Genomic DNA, 20,995 nt, shown 5'->3' on the forward strand with positions numbered 1-20,995 from the left:
TTTTCGGCGTGTAATAAACCACTTGCCAAGCTCCACGAGCGGGCGTGATGGAGATATCTTCCTCGCTCGGGATTTCATCGCTTGGTCCCGCAAGATGATTTTTTTGAATGTTTTATCCCATGTAATAAATCCTTCATTGACAAAGCTTGTTCGGTTGAGATAGCTGGATATTGGCCTCATTCTTTTTTTTGCGTGTTTACGCTTGGGCATTAACCCATATACATGACTGACATCTCAGTGGCAGTCCAATCCGGTGCTGTGAGTAGTTATTTTTTTTAAAGGTAAGACACTCATAAATCAGTCAGCAACCAAAAGGCCCGTTTTAACTTCGCATTTTACATGTGCCAATCGAATGCAAATGAGCGAAAACATTGGATTTTTCTCTGTATTTGCATTAGATTCGGCACATGTAAAATGCGACAGTCAAAACGGGCCTAATCGATGCCAAGATGTGGAGTATTTTAAAGGGCATATGAAACAAAAATGTTTATACTAATTAACAAATGTAATCTTTAACTCTGCAATTTCAAAATTTGAGAAATCATTGTTAAAAGGTATGGTTTTATTTAGAATGGAAACTTGGAATTCAAATCGCACCGGTCACCCCAAAACGCAGACTGCAGACGGTCTGCACAGTCTGCAGTCTGCGTTTTGGGGTGACCGAAATTGCGCGGTCAAAATGACGGCGTTGAGAATTTTTTAAATGCTGGTTTTCGTACACTTGTTTTGGTTTTTGCAAGTTAACATGGACCACAGTATTAAAATACGTTGTTGTAATCCAACGATCTCTTATTCTGAAATTTGATCCAGTTTTTCTTCGATTGAAAGGTCACTTCAAAGCTCATTCGCATCCGAGAATAGCAAATTTTACTTGCCCTTGTCATGAAAAAAACGTCATTGTATCAAACTAGATCATCCAGCAAACTACTGGCAAAACACAGAAAAAGGTCAATCAGCATTTGACACCCAGTTTAAAGGTAAAAAATCAATAATTAGACAAGGCATGGTGAAAGCGTTTTGCCACCAACTGCATCGAGGTGAAATGGGCTTTACGTGAAGAAAATGTTCATTGATCGAATCTCCGCTTTTTTGTACGTACCAGTCCAAAATAGAGAAGTTCAGTCATTATGGTTAATTATGGAGAGGTTGGGAATAAAAATGGATATTGCTGCCAAGAATGTCACAATGGGATAAAAACACATGGGAAAGGCGGGAGATGGCAGGACATGACAAGCTTTGGAGCAAGGTAAGATTAACAGCTTTTCCTTTTAGTAGTATTTTGCAAGTGATATACATTAAAAGATGTAACTTCCTTAATGCGTCAAATAGAGGTAGTGCGCGACTTGTACTGGACTTAGCAATACACCAGTATAAATTTTATGCAATAAGACATTAACGGCGGCATTAAAATGCAGAAATGAGAATAAGCCTACTCCAGTTCATGAGTTGATACGACTTCGTTGATCAGATTGGGTGTAGGCTCGCCAGTTGAGTTGACAGTTTTGCCTCTGATACAGAACTGGACCAGTGTTGAAATGCGCAGCCTGTATTCGGAGAGTGCATCAAAGTTTCCGGACAGCTTAGCGATCGACTTGAAAGCTGGCTTTTCTGCTGAAAGTATTGTTTCTTAGACGTCACATTTGCTAGATAACGTCCACGAAAATTTCACAAAAAGTCTAAATGGACAGCAAAGGTTTGGCTCCATCTTTGGGATGGAAACGCGCATTATTCCACCGTACAATTTTACTACGTAGCGATGGCATTCGACGAAATGATCTCTCAGTCGGCTCCCAAAGCAAAAGAGGTCAGAAAGGTTATCAAGGGTTCGTATTCTTTTCAAAAGTTTTATTGAGAATGTGATCTGGTCGTGGCGCAATGGAAATAGATGGAATACTTGCACAGACAAACTCATTCTCATTCGCTATCATGTGGGACAATTCGCGCGTTGAAGATATCAAGTTAAGCCAATTACAAGTTGTCATCATTGTTAATTTTTTAAAACAAGCAGCTACAATTCACACTGATCACACAACATGTGGGTTTAATTTTTAAAGTGTGTAATGTCTTTCTGAGATGATTTCTTTGAAAACTTCAGTCTGAGCAAAGCCACGGCCCAAGAATGCGAAAATCCTACGACTAGTCCGGTTCCCACCCGTTGCTCGGTTCATAGATACAAGCCTTGAAAAAAGACACTCTTGCCCTGATCCATGACATGGTAGTCGCATAACTTTCGCCCTTCTTTGTAGCAACTAACTCTGAGTGAGCAAGTCTACTATGGTATTGATTCCATTACACCCCCATTCCACCTGTCGTGCTGAAAACCAATGGCTAACACATGGCTGGCACACTGGCGCTTCTTCTCTGTTTCATGCTGCCTGATTATCTGGTCTGGATCCAAATCTCTATAGGAGTCTGCATTCGAATGACGTACTCTGACATAAAAAAAAACCAACCTCTGCCTCTCACAGAATCCCCTAGCAACTATATCCCCCCACACATGAGGGGCGGTGTTGGCTCCCCTATTCAACTCTTCTTCTGTGATGTCTTGCAAAGCTGGTTTGGTTTTGACTCCATTTCATACCATGCTAAGCAGTTCTGCCTCCAAATCCCTCTGTTTATTGTGGCATTGGATGATAAACCCGCCTTGTTTGCATATCATAGCGTGATCCCCATTAAAGATGTCCCTGTAAACACAAACAGAGAGAGTATCAGGAACTTCCCAGTCGTACCTGAGTTTTACGGTGTCTCGGAACTCACTCTTGTTTAAATCAAAATCCATAATCTCTAATTAACAGTAAGCCAGCTAGAAGCACCTTTCTGAGTGGCAAGGTCGACAGCTCTCAAAGTTTTTCCAGAAATCGAGCCCTTCACCTCATCAAGTTTTTCCTTCAGATACTGAATACTTGACTTGGCCCATCTCCCATTGCATACAGTAAACACCCGCATATAAGAACAAGTGGATTAAGAACATCAGGCTGAAATTTGGCCAATAAAGCACCACATAAATAAGAACAAATTCAGGCTGATAAATAAAACATGTTTTTAATATAAAGGGAAAGGGTATTAGAATAAGGCAGCAATACAGTACAGTAACTTATATCAAAGTACTATGGTTTTCAGGACCATTACAAACTATAAAATCTATTACGAAACAGCATTGTATGTTAATTAAACCTGTAGTAATACATAATTTGAAGTATTTCTGAAACCAATTTTAAGAACATTTTAAGAACACTTTCAGGCTGATTTCTCATTAAGCACCCCTCAAATGAGAACACAATCAGCCTTAAACCTGAAAAAACTGTTCTTATATGTGGGTGTTTACTGTAGCGTGTACATGTACTTTACTTTCGTCTGGTGGCTCATGCGCCTGTGATTTTATTCGTTGGGCTAGTGGACCAGAGATGTTGGCTGATGCTGCATACTCTAAGGCTGCTGTTTGGCTCGGATTTGTTAGGCCCATACCTCCCACACTTACTGGCAGTGCCAGCAGCTCACTTTCAGCTTGTGTACATTTGTGACCTGTAATGGACGGTATTAGGGCATCAGCTATTGCACGCTCCAAAGGTGCAAGTAGATCTTCTATATCAGGTAAAGTACGTCTAGCAGTGTTTTAGTCCAAAAGTGAATGCTGCGTAGCAAGCCTGGGGCTGTGACAAAGCAAACTCAGCCAATTTTGTCACCTGCTCCACCCATTCTTTGCCTTTACTGTTAACGTACTGCTCGAGATAGGACCTGGAGCCCAGCGCTGCACCCAGATGCTTCCATCCTTCTGTGGTGATATTAATTGCTGTTTCTTCAAAGATGCTCCTAGCGGTTTCCTCCTTATCAGGCTCTGTAACAAGCCATCATTTCCAGCATTAGGATAATATCCTAAGTCCGGTCCAGCCAACAACAGCTCATCCCACCACATCCTGATGTTCTGTAGTGATCCACACCCTGTCGGATCAACTGCAAACCAGCATTGTTTGGCTTCACTCACTGCCTGTAGACAGACAGCATACATGCACATTGCTAATGGATCGCCTTGCATAGTACCCTCTGCAGAAATGAGCTCTCTACCCCCCGTTGCTGGTGCTCGGTAGGTATTGATTGGAAATATGCAGACTGTAGCTAACGCTGGACAAAGAACCCTGATGTTAACTCTGATGGTATGAAACATAATCCGGTTTTTAATACAAGAACAGGACTTTCTGCCAGCCTCTTCGACAAGTGGAAGGGAGCTAAGTGCTTCAATTTCAATAATGCCACAAGCATCCCATAACATGATGCAAGTGTTTTTGGTAGCATGCTCATTCCAAGTTAAATGTTAATTGTACTACTGTACACCAAGCAATTTGGTCGAGTGAACACGTTCCAGTCGGACTCCGTGACAGATGACATTCACTGAACGACAGTCCAAGCTGTGAGACTGAGACATTTGCTTTGTAGATAGTAGCATCCATAATTTCGTCTTTGAAACATTTAACACTACACTGTACATGTAAGTTAGAGTTTGTAGTATTGTAGATCTGCATACTAAACAAAGGCATTGGACATACACTGTAATAATTATTTATTCATGGAGGTCTGCAACATAATTAGATTGAAGATGAATGGTCCAATTATGGAACCCTGGTGAACTCTATACATGTATTTAATGGTTCAGGTATCAAAGACGAACTGTCTTTGACCACAAAGATAGTGGAGCATCCACATTATTATAAAGAAACCTTTAGAAAATCCAATTGAGTGCATCTTGGTCAAACCTGACTTAAATCTGATTGTATCAAATGCCTTTGAATAGTTGGCAATATGCAAGACCACCATCATGACCTCACCTCTCCTCTTGGTCTGAATGAGATCATCCCTGTTGCTGAGAAGTACAGTTGTTGGTGAATTGCCTTTTACATCAGAAGTACTTGGAAGTAATGATTATGGTTGGAAACGCCTTTGTGTTTGACCAGGTCGTGGGTCTTTTTCAAAATGGTGGTCAGCAAAGGTTCATGAAGAAATGGTCCCGTAGCAGCTGTAGTTCTTGTTTGATGTGTGTTGCAAATGGCTTCATCATCAACCTCAAGCGTTATATCATGTGTTGAATGATGTACGTTTGTCTCAGGTGGACAAGGCTGAATAGCTGGCCATCTAATCTAGCAGCTGGTAGATTTCATCTGCTTCTTTGTGGAAAGCATACATGTACTTTAGGAGTATGGCAGAAAAAATCCTAGAAATGGTGGGAACAAGAACACAGCCTGGTGCTTTGCCATGGCTTGGCTGTTGATGGCCACATTTTGTGATCTGCAGTGACGTACATGTACATGTACTTTGGCATTTAAATAACCCAGGAGAACAAGTTGTTCCTTTTTAGGGATGCCCCTGATGATGGATGCCAGTGTCTCACAGAACTTATCAATGGCATCCAGTAAGAGTTTATATCCAGTAAGAGTCCATTGTAGGAGATACTTGCTACAAAGGGTGACATACATTGTAAGGTCTGTAAAGAGTCAGCAGTCTAGTTTCAGAACCATAGAAGCATGGTTCTATCATATATTTAATTAGGCTTTTTCTTATCATGATAAAGTTTACACCATACTTTCTGGGCTAGTCAGAGGCTTTCCCTTTGCCAGTAAAACATGTTAGTTATTTTCCTTCATTGTATTTGAGTTTGGCAGTCCCTTGTTTCCTGAAAAATGCTTATGTCCACAGTCAGTCTCTTGATCTTGCTGCTTGTTCGTGAGCTGTTCTTCGAGATTTTCTGATGTCCTGAAGGTTTTCAGAAAAGCCTGTCAACATTGTCTTCACATTCCTGCCAACATCGCAGTTAAAGCTGGTCTTAGGCTCTTTAATTTACTTTAGTCTGGTGTCTCCAAATCCTTTTTTGGGAGCTGCCAGAATGAGGTTGATGACAAGGATGAGCTGCGCTATGGGCTTCAGCTCTGACCTGCTTTTTCTTTTAAGTTAACTCCTCATGATCAAGCATTTCTGTGACTGCATATGGTCGTAAGACAATGGAGGTTTGAATTCAGGGTTTCCTTTTCCCTGCTGTGAGCTGCCTTCCTTGGCTAACAAGCACCATCTACCCAAAGCAAGTGGCTTTTAGGTGCCAGTGACCAGCCATCAACGCTATTCCTGTTAGTAGGAGGAGGTCCCACTGGGGTTGTTGCCTTTAAGTCAGGGGCTGGACCTAAAACTGTACATTCTACTATTAATTATTGTTAGAGGCTGTTTGAAACATATACACAGGGTCACGCCTGCTGGTGACCTGAGAAGAGAGAGAATGATTTGAAACACACACTATAAGGAAGCACATTATAGGTAGCAGGGGCTTGTCCACTCTGCAAGCCCTGCATGGCTATCACATCCTTGAACACCCACGGTAGGGATTGGCTATAAAATGCAATGGCCCGAACTTTGTTATGTGCAGTGTTGCATTTGGAAAAGAAAAGATATTAGTAACAGGCTGGATAATTTCTTTGTTTTAAACTAAGTGTATATGTTTTTGAAGGCTAGAAAAACCAAATATTTCACTGTTCATTATGTCCTACTCAAAAATAGGAGCCTTTCTGGAGGGATCTGGTTGATGGATATCGCCTTTTAAGTCAGAAAGAGCTTGCACACTTTCCAAAGCCAACCAAGTATGTAAGTGTAGTATAGGAGTCTTATATCATTGAGAAGCTTCACGGTTGTCTTGGAGGCAAAGAGAAATTAAAGGAATTTCTTTGTTTCATTGGGTTAAACAACACAATGCCATGTACTGGGTGTATAAGTTCAACTTGAGAAAATTTGGTATCGAAAATTTTTTAAATTAACCCTTTCACTCCTGTGGGGTTCCCCATTGACGAGTAAAATCGTCTGGCGTTAGAGTAAAATCTATAATTGTCACTCTTGGGACTGAAAGGGTTAAGGAATCATGATAATGTTGATGGAGTTTGATCATCTAGGGCAGTGTAGTCCTGAGTCAAGGACTGTTCTTGTTGTCCAAGTGGGTGTCTTTTCAGTGGAAAAGCTTCTCGAGTCCATTCATTTATTTTATTTTAATTTACTTATTATTTTTTATTAATATTAATTAACAAATTCGCCCAAAGGTAGGTAGCCACATGTAAGCATACAAAAGAACACAAGGTCCCATACTAGGTAAACCCACCTGATCATGAAAATAACATTATCCAAATGTTGATTACTAAACATTAGTCCTTCTCTCGACTACACTCATCCATATCAATCAAACTCAATCAAGAAATTTATGTATTCTAAAATATTAAGTCCAAAGAGGCTCTCGCTTAAAAAAATTGATGGCAAATTTACATTGTATAAAGCAAAGCCCAAAATGGTCCAGAAAATTGAAAAACGTAAACTTGTGCTATTATAGACAAGGTGAGGGAACTAACAACTGCAACCTTCCCTGTGGTTAGGGTGTGCAGTTAATTCACAATTACATTTGTGCATGGTTGGGAGGATACATTCAGTGTTGGCCATACAGCTTTTATGACAAAAAACACATGGTGCTTTTTTTGTAGCACTCACAGTGCTAGCAGGGGTTTCAATAAAATTTGAAGCAGGCAGCTGGTTTAAAGTCGAGTAGCTGACAGACTGTATTTTTTCAAGCGCATATCGAAACATTTTGGTTTGTCTAGACAAACCGCAATAATTTTGTTTGGTCAACGTGAGAAATCAGTTCTGTGGAACAATAAGAATGTCATTTTAATGTGAACGAACGAAAAGGCTTAACCAATGAAACTAAAAGAAAAATTTACAGTTTTAGTGGAAAACAAGTCTTGATGCAACGATTACTCAATAACAACCTTTTTGCCTCAAACGTCATGATATGTTTGCGGACGTAACTAAATGTAATTGAATTACCTAAAAGAAATGCGACGGTTGGTCTAGGCAAAAAAGTGGAAAAAAGTTGGCCGTTCACTGTAGCTCAAAGATAACAGTGTCAAATCTGATAATTATATTGAAATTGAGCTTAAAACAAGTACATTCAAGTCCATCAAAAATGAAATTTACTTAAAGTTTCAAGGAATCCTTCAATTAATTCAATTTAGGGGAAAAGTAGCCAACTTCTCTGAGCAAAGCAGCTGATGCTTTTCGTCAGCTGTCGGTGCTTATTGAAACCCCTGTAGCACTTCAAACTGCCTGAACCCAGGCTGTTGCAAGTCTTTTCTGGGGATATTAGGCTAAACTGTTTTCTGAAACAGTTGAAAATGGAAGTGATTTTTTGTATGCTTTTGTTGTAAATGGGCATCCTGTGTTCTTTTAATATTGTTAGTACCAGCACATTTAATGAATCATTAACTTCATGCTTTTTTAAGAGATGACAGTTTTTCAATGGTGACTTGGGGAATTAATTCGGAAAAAATGCAATTGCTCCAGGGATAGAACTTCCAAACTAGTAGTAATCAGAAGGTCGTAGGATCAACTCCTGCAAAGAAGTACTGACCCATCTCAGATTTTTTTCCAAGTGTCCCCGACTCACCATTGAAGAAATATTATTTGCTTCATTATTTTCATCTACTAGGGGCAACAATCTCTATCTCAGTTATTCATTCTTTTTCTTTTGTGAAGGTTTGGTTATTCATTCACAGCATTATTTTTCAATGGAAAGTATTATCTGCCTTGGCTCATTGAAAGGTGACTGGCATTTCATTTTACGTTTCAATTTTTTGAGGTAAAAATGAACGACAGGTCTTTAGTACAAAGCTTCAAGATGAATTCATGGTTGTAAATGCAATATTTGTTGTTTCGAATTCTAGGTTGAAACGTCTGGGAGGCATCATTACAATGAAAACAATTGAGTCACTAGAGGAGGTTAGAGAACTAGTCTTGTAGTCTGTTTTAAAAAGTAAGTTTTATTGATAAATGCTTCCCACCACTTGACATCCTGCTTTTGTACATGTACAACTTTTAACATCCTGAGTACAGTTGTTCTAAAGTCAATTAATGCTAATCCACGCAAGTAAGTACCAATGGAAGTTTGAATTTTGCCTGTCAAAACTTTTAAAAAGTTGAAGATCAAAAAGGTGCCATTAAAGTTTGCAGTAGGGTAATCCCAGATTAGCTTAATCTGGCTTTCAACAACTGGGCCCTGGGGCCCGTTTCTCGAAAGTCCTGAAAACTTTTCGGGCCCGAAAAGCCATTTGTGAAACTGCCAACCGCTTGTTTTGGAAAGCCGATCTTTGAACATGTTTTCAAGGTTACATATAAAAGAAAAATAACTGTGAAGTTTGACGACTTAAATCCTCTCCGTTCTTGAGATACAAAGGGAACTGGGTCACCCGAAAATGGCCCGTAAAGTTTTGGGACTTTCTAGAAACGGGCCCCTGATCTTTATGGGGAAGCAAACAGACCCTTCACTGACCCCCTCTGGCTCCTCTAAAATGCTTAAATGCAGACGTAATGTTGAGGAGATCAAGTCTCTCCATTTCATTTCCAACATGGAAGAAAATCATGGAAATAATACAAGATGGCCATTAATTTGTGTTCTGGAGGAAAACGTCATACATATAGGATCTTTGGAACTGCTGACTGACCATCTTCCATTATATTGGCAGTATACAGTATATACAGTTTTAAGTGTTTGTCAAATAAAGATGACTTATGCCAAGCCCTCAAGTATACTACTAACACTGAAAGACATTAATAAATACTTATGGTTTGCATGGTCAATATTAGATTGATTTTTATATTATTAGCTTGCAGGTACTTATGATGTTGTTGTTAACTGTACTGGAATGAGAGCTCGTGAATTGGTAAATGATTGTTCTTTATACCCAGTCAGAGGTCAAATATTAAGGGTAAGTACCGGTAACACATTTTACTGTAATATTAACAGAAAGCATCTTTTTCTTGAGGCAAAGTGTGTATTATTGAATTTGTTTTAGTGATGATTCAACAAGGTTCAATGAGCCCTAAATTGCTTTTCTGGAGAAAAAATGTTAAGAATAATTACAAAAGGTAGTTTTTTTAACACTGTCTTTATTTGTTCATTTTTTTACTTTCATTCTTTCAGATTCTGTCACAAATTCATTTTGTTATCAAAATCATTCAACAAAATAATAAAGAAAACATTGTGCCGATTTTGCTAAAATTGTTTTGATTTCTTTTGTGGAGGGAAAATTCATGTTGCCAAAAAAACTTTATAACATCTTCATTTGGTCTGGAAAAAGTCCTTACCTCAATTTAATGATTTGATTTACCACTGGGGGCGCTTATTTAGTTTAAATTTGGTACCTCAAGGGAGGGTGCTTATTAGAGACAGGGTGCTCATTTGGGACAGGACGCTCATTTCTTTTTTGAGAAACAACCAAGTGTTTGAAACAAAACTTTAATATTTCTTGAAAAAAGGAACCATAACAGAAACTGTAGCAGTAGGAAATAAGTGAATGTCAGTTAACATGTGGGAATTGTAATCCAAATGTATTTCTACACTGATACATGTAGCTTTGACAGTGTCACTTATGTGCAAGCTTGCATCATTAGCGTAATATTATAATTTTAGAATAAGGGTGGTTATTGGAAGGGGGGGGCACTAAATCCAATCACTACGGTATCTAACAGTACTTTTGAGAAGTGTCACCAAGAATGGTAGTGTCTTGTAAAAGTGCTTTTCTGAATCAAAGTTTGTTTTACGTCGTGTTAATTACATCTTCTGTAATCATTATTGAAAAAATGTAAGGCAGCCATTTTGGATTGTAGTACCATTGCTAATGAAACCTGCGTGCATGGTCATTATGGTGACATAAGGTGCAATCCTTGACCAATCAGAGAGAGAGGTTCCCTAGTATATTCACCTTAGTCATGACTGATACCTAAATGATTTTAATATTGTCTGTTTGAACTATAGTTTTTCGTATGCAAACATGGCAGTTCTGTGTATTTCTAACATTTACCGGGTAATTGGATATTGGGTTAGTTTCAAGAAATGTTCTTATGATTCATTTTTTTTATAGGTTTATGCACCCTGGATTAAGCATGCTTATGACAGAGACACCAAAGAGCATGTGAGCTGTGGGAAACATTGCTACATCCTCCCACAGTAAGTCAAATAATATATTGTTGACTGCAAGTGTTAAAACTATAATCTTGGACGAAAGTGTTGGGAAGGTAGCAACTCCTCTCCCCCTTATCAATGTTGGATTTTCCAGGGAAAAAAATGGTGACTTTCCTTACAGGAAGAACTCCGAGATTGAATATGGGGTGGGGGGCACAAGAGCATGGTATTTCCCAAATAGCCATTTTCTTAGATTTTCTTAGAACATAAGCAAGCGAATATTAACGTTGAAAGGCGACGTTTCGGTGTCATCATGACACCATTCTCAAGGCAAAGTGAGTAAGTAATGCGAATATTTGATTTCTATAGTCTATTCGAATTAGCATAATAACAAAGGCTCACAAGTTCTTCAAGTGGAATACCTTTGAGAACTTGTGATCCTTTGTTGTTATGCTAATTTGTAGAGACTATAGAAATCAAATCTTCGCATTACTTACTCTCTGTGCCTTGAGAATGGTGTCATGATGATGCCGAAACGTCGGCTTTCAACGTTAATATTCGCTTGCTTATGTTTTAAGTACTGCCAATAGTTTGAATAATCTAATTAGGTGTGAAGTGAAGTGATGCGCGCAACCTTCCCAACAACTTTTGACCACGATTGTACTCATTGAATCTCAGAGGTTGGTACCGTAGGGTATTTAGATGATTAAAATCTTTTGAAAGGGTTTATATTTTAGACTGCCAGGTTTATTTTGCAGGCTGTAGGTCACATCATATCATTAATTTGGGGGAGGGGGGTGTCAACATCAATCCTTAATGTGAAAGAGTGCAAGTTACAAACACATGTAGACTGAAATGGCTCTTTTGTTCCTATGGTGACCCATTACACCCCATTTATGTCACATTACTGAATGCATCTTCATTAGTCATTATTCACGTAGTTAAATGCTAGCGTTGCTAACATCTTGGTAATTAGATATCTAGTGTTAAGGCTAGCATTGCATTCGTGTTGGATTGTGTTAGTGTTGCATTAGCGTCGTGTTCAATTAGCTTGATGTTGCATTTAACGGGGTCTTTTAGTGATGCATTGGTGTTATTTGATCTCCTCAGTCCCAGCAATCATTCATATCTGCAGTGCATGTGTTCAGTGGCTTTTGTTGCTAGGGTTTGTCCTTAAGCAACAGTCAATGCGGTCTTACCATAGTGCTCGCAGGATAGAGTGAGTTTCAATCGAGTATCGTAAAACCAAAACCAAAACCAAAGTACAGTAATTACTTTGGCCAATCAAAAAGGACAGAGACAATCCAGTAAACCAATCAAAACTCGTTCAGTAGTTACACGCAGCTGACACAATGTGCACGCGCGAGCCACAAGTAGTTTTGGCTTCACTTCTGATTGGTTGAAAGAGTGGGGCGAGAAATTTCCACCAATCACTGAGTGAAGTAATGCAAAACCGCTCTAGCAGTTGTTATTATCACTACTATTGTTATTATTGTCATCAAGATGATGATGATGATGATTGTTATTATTATTATTACTATTATTGTTATTTACAGTATTTCATTTGGTCTTGCACTGAATTATCTTTCAGTGTCACCTGTGCCCAGGTTTGTTGTTGTTGTTTCTCTTCCTGCCTCTCCTGTTGGGTGCAGGGGCTTGTGTTTTGATTGTGTATACTGCTGGCCAGTTGGGTGGTTCTATCCAGGAGGGGTTGGGTTACTGAGTACCTGACCTCCATTTGCAACGAACGTTGTTTAATGTTGATTGCTGACTGTCACATGAAAACAGTTGTGTTGATTCAATGTATCCTTCTAAAGAGTAACAATTTCTTGAAAGCGTTGAAACTGGTTTGAGCGTCCTATTTACGTGTAATTTCCATTAAACCATCAAGGGTAGATCGAGCTACTCCAGGAAGTACGGCCAGAGGCCGGCCGTTTCCCATTCCATGTCCGGAAATGCCAGTATTTGAGGGGTTTGTTTTATTTTTGATTATTGTAATTTTTAACTTATTTTTAAAGAGAACTCCAGCCTTGCCTGGGAAACTAATTCTTGGGTTCCAGAAGCACTGGAAACAGCGTTTCTTAGTGTTCTATTTAAAAAATTTCCTAGGGGCCATGCCCCACAGACCGCCCCCCCCCCCCCCCCCCCCTAGGTAGCTTTCGTCTTTGGCGCTCCCAAGGCGCCTTGCGGCGCTAAAAACTGTCACGTCCGGTGCTTTCAGAAATATGTCCGCTACTTTACAAAACTGTTGAAAACCCTGTATACCCCAATTGATATTCCAAAGGTACTGAAAAATACTTTTCCTTTTTTATTCAGGGCAAATGGGGAGGTTGTTCTTGGTGGAACTGCATATCACAATAATTTTGATACAAGAGTTGATGCTGATGATACTAGACATATTTTAGAGGCAACCAGTCAGCTTGTGCCAAGTTTGAAAGTAAGTGTGATTTTTCATGTGTGCTTAGCTCAAAGAGTTCATAGTAAGGCTAATAATGTTTTTCTATTGTTTTCTTTGAAACATTATAGCGAGCTAAAGTGATAGATGCTTGGGTTGGTCTCCGGCCTTTTCGAAGCAGTGTTAGGCTTGAAAAAGAAGAGAAGAGATTTGAGGACAAGATTGGACAAGAAAGATGCCTTAAAGTACGAACGTGGAATGATATGTACATGTAATTAAAGTACTGTTCTTTGGACCACAATTGTAGGACCGCACCCCCAACCCAAATAAAGCTGCCTAAGTGACGACATGTATAATGTACTATTTGCAAAAAAGAAGAAAAAAAAAAAACAGCGCTGTCTGCTGTTCACCTCGCGTGCAAACGAGATGAAAACGCCATGTGACCAGAGCCTCAGCGTTTGACAGACTCAATGAAGGCCTAAAATGATTTCTTCAGTAATATTATTTCTATCAAGTGAAGTTATAATCCTCGCATTTATGAACGCTTGAAAAAGTCAGGACTTCAACGGGGTTTGAACCCGTGACCTCGCGATACCGGTGCGTCGCTCAAACCAACGTCAGTGGCTTTATAGCTCAGTTGGTTAGAGTGTCGCACCGGTATCGCAAGGATGCGAGTTCAAGCCCCGTTGAAGTCCTGAATTTTTCAGGCTTCTCTACGCAATTGCAAAAATTGTGTTCATAACTACGAGGATCACAGCTTCACTTGATTTCATATCCACAGTTCAATATATGATCCATTTCATCGTTGAACATTACTTTTGTTGCCAATGAAAGGGACAAAAGTTCGTTTGACCTTTTTTCATAACTTGCCTAATCTGGACGTGACCTTCGGCAACATTATTCAACAGTTTTTTGTTTGAATTTTGGCTGCAATTTGACAAATTGACGAAGTTAGGAAAGGAGTCATTTAAAACAGTTATGTAATCAGGTCTTACCATCCGTTGTTTTGTATTTCTGTCCACAGATTGTTCACAATTATGGCCATGGTGGTTCTGGTTTGACCATGCACTGGGGCTGTGCTATGGACACCACAGACCTGGTGTTTGAATTTCTGGCTGCTCCCAAACAGCTGCATGCCAAGTTGTAGTGCTGCATACACCAAATAAACATAGTATTTTGAATAGCTGGAAAATGATGGTATTAATAGTTTTTATTCAAGACAAAATTATTGCTTCGAGAAAAGCACTAAATTAATGTGTTGTATTGTATGCCCAATAATTTAGCTAGGACTACGAGTAATTTGTATAAGAAATTGCAATACTGTGCGACAGTATAATCGCGCTATAAAATAAATTGAAAACTCCACATTCGTCTTAATCTTGTCATGATACCTTTTGTAGTTTAAAGGTGTACGCCTAACATCAAGTTAAGTTAATTTTAAAAAACTGAAGTGTAACACTTATGTCAAATTTACCGTATTGCTTAATTTAGGTGCAAAATGAGGGAGACTAGTATCTTCTTGTTTACATTCTCCAGGGCCAAAGCCAAAACTAAATCTGATAGAACAAAGATAATTGAAATATTTAGATTCAGTGGAGTGTCATTTTTATAGAGCCCAAATTTGAAAATAAATAAATGTTACTATACAGTAGAAAACCGAATTGATCGTGATTTCCATTACTCTGGGAAATTCGTTTGGGTTTCTCACCGTATGAATCAGCGATGTTTCTTATTTACAAGCAGTGACGTGAAATTTCTTTTGATATTCAAATTTGCCAACCACTGAACAAAAGAATTCATTGTTTCAACAGCCAATTAGGTTCTTCTTCTTGTTCTTGTTCTTCTTCTTCTTCTTCTTGTTCTTCTTCTTCTTCTTCTTCTTCTTCTTCTTCTTCTTCTTCTCCTTCTTCTTCTTCTTCATGGGCGACGTCACGAGAAAAATCACTATATAATTATTTCCCAATTTAAAATTACCTTTTGCTTTCTTTTGTCTAAACAATGATTTAGTACATGTTAGCAATTGGCTGATAGCAAAAAAACTCATACACGCTCAATATGACAAAAACTGAATTTATGCTTATTGGGTCAAGACAGAGACTGTGCACTCAAACAGTTTCTCATAGGCCTTTAATCAATTAATGGCGTTCCCATTGAGCACGTTACTACTGCTAAATCACTAGGAGTGCTTATCAATGATAAACTTACTTGGGGAAGCCAAATTGATAAGTTAACCAAGAAAATTGCTTCTGGTATTAGGGCCATATAACGAATCAGGCACCTTGTCCCTCTATTGGACCTTACATTCTATTTATCAGGCCCTAGTGTAACCGCATTTCAACTAACTTTGTAGGAAAAACTGCAAAAACTACACAACAGATCAGTCCGTGTCTTGACCTACCTTAACTATGACGCTGATGTCCATAATTTAATTGAACAAATGCCCGGTCAAAAAATGTACTTATTGACTGAGTGGGAGGGCCGAACGCGAAAATGTTTGGCCCGAGGTCATGGCGTACGGACCGAGCGCCAAATATTTTCCTGTCCGGCCCGACCTAAACTCAGTCAATGAGCATTTTATCATATGGGCCCTTTACACTGTTCATGAGCACTCAGAATTTGAACTTTGGACAAAATAAGTAACACATTTACACAGACAATTTATCTAATATGCTGTTCAATTGCATTTGCTCTTCTGGCTGTAAATAACTTGGATGTTTAAATGCGACGAAATCCTCTAAAATCGCATCGCACGGAACAGTACGTGTTCCTAGTAGGGCCGTACGGCCTTTTCCGGCCCTGCTCGGCGCTCATCTGGGATTTTTCCAATACTTTCACAATGAAAGCGCGCGCGGGTCCGTACGGGTCACACGATAAGACGAATTATGAAGCGGAAACAACATCTTCAGCCCTTCCTCAGTGTGTGCAATAAACGTTTGCTTGGTGCAAGTGTAAGACATGCATGACATGCAGGAAAACGTCCCTCAGAGCAATTTGCAGTTAATTTTTTGCAGACTATTTATTTAAAGAAGAAACGAGTGAATTCTACTCAAGAGCTTTTTTTTTGGTATCTTTTAACTGAATTTATTACCATAGCTTAAAAACTAAAAGACCTCAAAATGGGATAGGACATTACAAAATAATTAAACGTGTGAGCCAAAGAGCCTCTGCTGGTACGATGTCTGGGTGACCCCTCAAATGGTCTTAATGACCCCCCACTTGAAAACATTAACTGGAAGGCTGCAGTTTAATTCTTGGATTTCACATGACGTCACGGCCGCCATGTTGGTGTCTCCAAACAATGAAATGACGGCCATGTTGGTGTCCCGATCCAATCATCCGGGAATTGAAAGCTATTCTTATGCTAACGCCTTCTTTTGTTTTCGTTGAAAAACATGGCTGCTGATCACGTGAATGAAACCCAAAAATACCACCTAATTCAGTGCCTTCTGTTTTTGTGTAACACAGGCAAACCAGTGTACGATTCATGGAGAGTCTTGTTGTTTGAGATATAAGGTAAATGTTTCGCAACCGCGCGCAAACTACTACAAAAACAGCTTTAGCTATAGTGGCGCAGTTTTGTGGAACAGTTTGCCTTTAGAACTAAGGAAAGCAGAGTCCCTCAATCAATTCAAACGACTGATTAAAGAGGTATTTAAACACGGCATTTGTGGAGCGCAGCTTTTTTTTTATAGTGGGTAGGATAGTTTAAATTAAGTAGTTTACGTAGTTTTATCTATACTTGGTTTATGATTTTTTAATTGCACATATGGTTTTTTCTATTGCTGATGAATTGTACCGTGGTTAAATAAAGATTATTATCATTTTGATTTTGTTAGGTGCTCCCATCGATGCAAAGCTTTTGTGTCGCAAATTATCACATTTAACATAACCGTCTTTTGATAGTCACCATTTGACTCTTACGGCGTTTTACCTAATGGACGAGCAGTGAAATACAATCACTTTGAACTGAGGAACATAGATTTTGATGCAAAGAAATCCCCCATGCTGTGTTAGAGTTACTTAGTGTTTTATTTTTCCATTTGATGAAATTCCTCGAATAAGTGCCGCATTGGGACCGCGGTGCTTATTTGCTTCCTTGTCCCAAAAGGCAGCAGTTATTCGAGTAAATACGGTATTTACAAGTGCAGCCAAGAACTTGAACCAAAGACTACCAGGAACAAATTCAACAAGTGGTCAGAATGGGTCTTGAACCTGGATCCCAAGGCAAATGTCCAAACCACTGCGCCACACTGCCTCCTCAGCACAATCTCTACAAAAGAATGGAAGCTCCATGTTCCTCTGGGAATCCCAACTCATGCTCTTCTGACTCGGAGGAAATAGCCTGTTCCAGGCTCCCAGATGGTAGGAAAAGAGAAAATAAATGAGTGGGGGATTGGTCGCCTCGACGCAAAGCCCCCACTCGCTTTTCCCACGTAGTTGTTTTTCGATTTCCCGACTATCTGGGAGCCTAGAACAGGCTACGGAGGAAGTAAACAACTTGCCATGGGATGTTGAATTATTTGTCTGAGGAGACCTCATCTACTTGATAAATCAAAAATTGCAAAACGCTTTCTTTGCCAAAGAAATGGGTCCACCACACAGAATTTACTACCGAATGGTAGGTAATTTGTAGTGCTAGAAATCCTATAAAGTCAATCAAAGCATTTTGGTCTAGCTATTGAACTGGGCCCATGCAAAGAAAGGAAAAATCTCTGAGCAGGGTAAAAATGGAAAGTTAGTCCTAATACCTAAATTACATGTATACTTCCGTTGGGCTCAGTTGGTAGAGCAAAAAGCATCTAATCCCATTTCCCAGATTTCCCACATTTTTCTTCATTTTCACGGCCGACAATTCGCAAAGGCGTATTTTGCCACGACAAAACCTCTGGTACCCAGGGCAAAACTCGGATAGATTTTCTGCACATCAAATTTAAAATAACCCTTTGATGGTTAATTTCCAATTTAAATAATACGAGTTGACTTTTTGTTGTTCTCTGCCCCGAGATCTTTTATTATCATAATGTTTTTTTTCCCAGTTCTTCGACCCGGTTTTATCAATAATTCTGAATTCCAATCGATCGCTTTTAATACAATTCTTTTATTCCATTTTTTAAGTTGGTGTATTGTTTTAAAAAACAATACAGTATCACGAGGCCCAAGGAAATATAAAAACAATACACCATCTTGAGACCCAAGGAGATAAAATGAGGATTTGTGATGTCTTTTGTCTAGGAGTGAACTTTGATATGTATGTGTTATTTGCCAGCTGGGAGGTCTTGGAAATGCTGCCCGAGGTCGCAGGCCGAGGGCAGCTTTTTCTATTTCCAAGCCTCTTGTCTAATACAAAACAGTTACTTCTGCAAGTAAACGGATTGGGAATCAAAAATGGAAATTTAAGGTCATTACACAAGCTCACGCAACCTGGGCTAGGATTCCACCCGGGTTGGTGGGCAAGATAGAAAAATTCCGCCCGTACCCAGAGCCAATCAGATTGCAGGATTCACAGAATTCCGCTCGCTCGCTCACGCATTGCAAAAAAAGAATTATGGAAATTGGGTTATTTAAAAAGGCAAGCAATGTAACCACACTTAACGTTTAGTAAAAAAGATAGCTTTGGGTCATCCTCCCTTCTAGCGATTATTTGTCCATAATTTCGTCTTTTTTCACCCGTGAATCAGCGAAAAAAATCATATAGCCACACAAATGACAAGACTATATGCTGGCTTTTGAAGTCTTCTGCATATTTTTAAAACTCATATCGTGATTCATTCCACTTGACCACAAGTGGTTCAAAGTCCCAAACGTCAGGATGGCCAAGGGGTCTGTCCGAGCCTGATGTACTCCACTTGAAGACGGGCTGCTGGTCATGTGTCGGGCCACTCACTGCCAGACATTTAAAGCTTTTAATCATCTCCGAATTGGTTATCTGTGAAAAAAAGTGACATGAAGACAGCTATAATTGTAACCACACAGCATGCACCAAATGCAGAACTATTTGTAGGCAGTCTGCAGTCTGCAGTCTGCAGTCTGCAAATGTCAGACACCGCTCCCACTGATCCTGACGGAGCGACCGTCAAACAAGTCTTAGACAAGTCCATGGACTACTTCACGTTGACTCCAAATTTCTGTTCAATGGAAACGTGCCTTTATCATTTATGTAGCCTCGAAATTAAGGAGCAAGCAATGAAGGTCAGAAAATAGCACTTCTGTTACTTTCAGGAGGTACGGAATTACAAGAGATTTACTACACTTTCGTACCTGAGGATAACGAAACTGCGATTGTTTAGCAGCTCTAAATAACAATTTTACGCCGAAAGTCAACGTCCCATTTGAGCGACACGTATTCCGCCAGATGCAACAGATAGAGGGAGAAGCCATCGATCGATCAGGGCCGGGTTGTTCAAAAGCCGATTAACTCTAATACCAGATTAAAATTAACCAAGGAGTTTATTTCTCTGCTCTCAAATGCTGTTCAACGCTGATATTCGGCAAAAATTAACATTAGAAGAAGTCAATCTTGTAAAACAAAACAAGCAAAAGAAACTTTCACCAAAAAGCTGAAAACATGAAACAAAAGTTTACATGCACTAACCCTGTATTAAGTTAATAGGCTTTCGAACAACCAGGCCCAGTTGGTTTGCCGTTTACGTCATAAAGCTATATGTTGTGATTTTGCTAACGTGGATAAAGTCATCCCAGATCAAATCATTAAAAAATGAAAAGATTCAAAACTTTGTCGAAAATTTCTCAAGAAAGCGAGTGATGCAACCTTGACTGTACCACAGGAAACTGTACGAGTCTATAAGGCGGTCAACACTCAAATGCCGCAGTCCATGGGAGGCCCTGAGCAGGTAAACAGAATCAGTCAGAACTGAACTGGTTCTGAAGGAGACAGGAGTTGGCCAGCACTCGAAAAAGCCTGTAACAAGTGTGGTCTCCTTAGCCATTTTGCAGCCCGTTGCCGATCTTAAGTGGAAAAGAAACGTCCAGGGGTAAACCAGCGTTCAGATGGTGCTAACCAAATTTCATTTTGTTGTGAAATGTGCCAATGGCTTGAGTAGAGTTGCTGATTCGTGCATTGGAGGTGTGCAGGTTACGAATGTCCTTATTTACTCAATGGCAACATGCAATATGGTGGATCGTGATACGTGGGAGAGTTTAAAACAGGAAGGAGCATAAGAAATGCATATCCCGAAGGTACGAAAGGAAGCTGTTTGCTTACGGCCAAACTAAACCTATTGATGTACACTGTAGTTGGGACACTTGAGAGAGGTGTGTAAACAATAAGATTGATTTGCATTTGAAAGGTTTGTTTCTCTCCGGGGACAGAGCAACCATTGTTTTATCCTCTAGATTGGGAATTACTGAAATGGGTCTATAGCCGGGTTTACCGTTGTGGAAGGTCATCGCATCTGTATCGATATGAGAGAAGTTAATGAAGCAATTGAAAGGGAGAGGCATCCTATTTCTATCATCGAGGAAGTCTTGCATGATTTAAACGGGTTTACTGTTTTCAGTAAATTGGACCTGAAGTGGGGCTTCCATCAAGTAGAACTTTATGCGGCAGAATTACGTCATATTACTTCCTTCATTACACACATCGTTACCAGAGGTTGACGTTTGGAATG

At 39.5% G+C, this 20,995-nt stretch overlaps 2 protein-coding genes across 3 annotated transcripts in view; one reads left to right on the forward strand and one right to left on the reverse strand.

Moving 5' to 3' along the window:
- Nucleotides 1–17,225, forward strand: part of LOC137976276 (D-amino acid oxidase-like) — a 23,660-nt gene extending 6,435 nt beyond the window's left edge. The window contains exons 3-10 of one of the 2 annotated variants that reach the window (XM_068823572.1): nt 6,535–6,614; nt 8,548–8,613; nt 8,736–8,790; nt 9,675–9,776; nt 10,932–11,017; nt 13,289–13,409; nt 13,499–13,612; nt 14,392–17,225. In XM_068823572.1, the coding sequence (XP_068679673.1) occupies nt 6,535–6,614; nt 8,548–8,613; nt 8,736–8,790; nt 9,675–9,776; nt 10,932–11,017; nt 13,289–13,409; nt 13,499–13,612; nt 14,392–14,514 (747 nt within the window). In that variant the 3' untranslated portion in view covers nt 14,515–17,225. Of the gene's footprint in view, nt 1–6,534; nt 6,615–8,547; nt 8,614–8,735; nt 8,791–9,674; nt 9,777–10,931; nt 11,018–12,528; nt 13,057–13,288; nt 13,410–13,498; nt 13,613–14,391 lie in introns of those variants that run through there. The other variant, XM_068823573.1, reaches the window with a different exon arrangement.
- Nucleotides 17,226–17,377: 152 nt separating this feature from the next.
- Nucleotides 17,378–20,995, reverse strand: part of LOC137976275 (putative phospholipase B-like 2) — a 30,733-nt gene continuing 27,115 nt past the window's right edge. The window contains exon 11 of the mRNA XM_068823571.1: nt 17,378–19,293. Within this exon, the coding sequence (XP_068679672.1) occupies nt 19,114–19,293 (180 nt within the window). The 3' untranslated portion in view covers nt 17,378–19,113. The remainder of the gene's footprint in view (nt 19,294–20,995) is intronic.

This window comes from Montipora foliosa, chromosome 11, assembly GCF_036669935.1.
Source record: "Montipora foliosa isolate CH-2021 chromosome 11, ASM3666993v2, whole genome shotgun sequence".
In the NCBI taxonomy this organism is placed as follows: Eukaryota; Metazoa; Cnidaria; class Anthozoa; order Scleractinia; family Acroporidae; genus Montipora; species Montipora foliosa.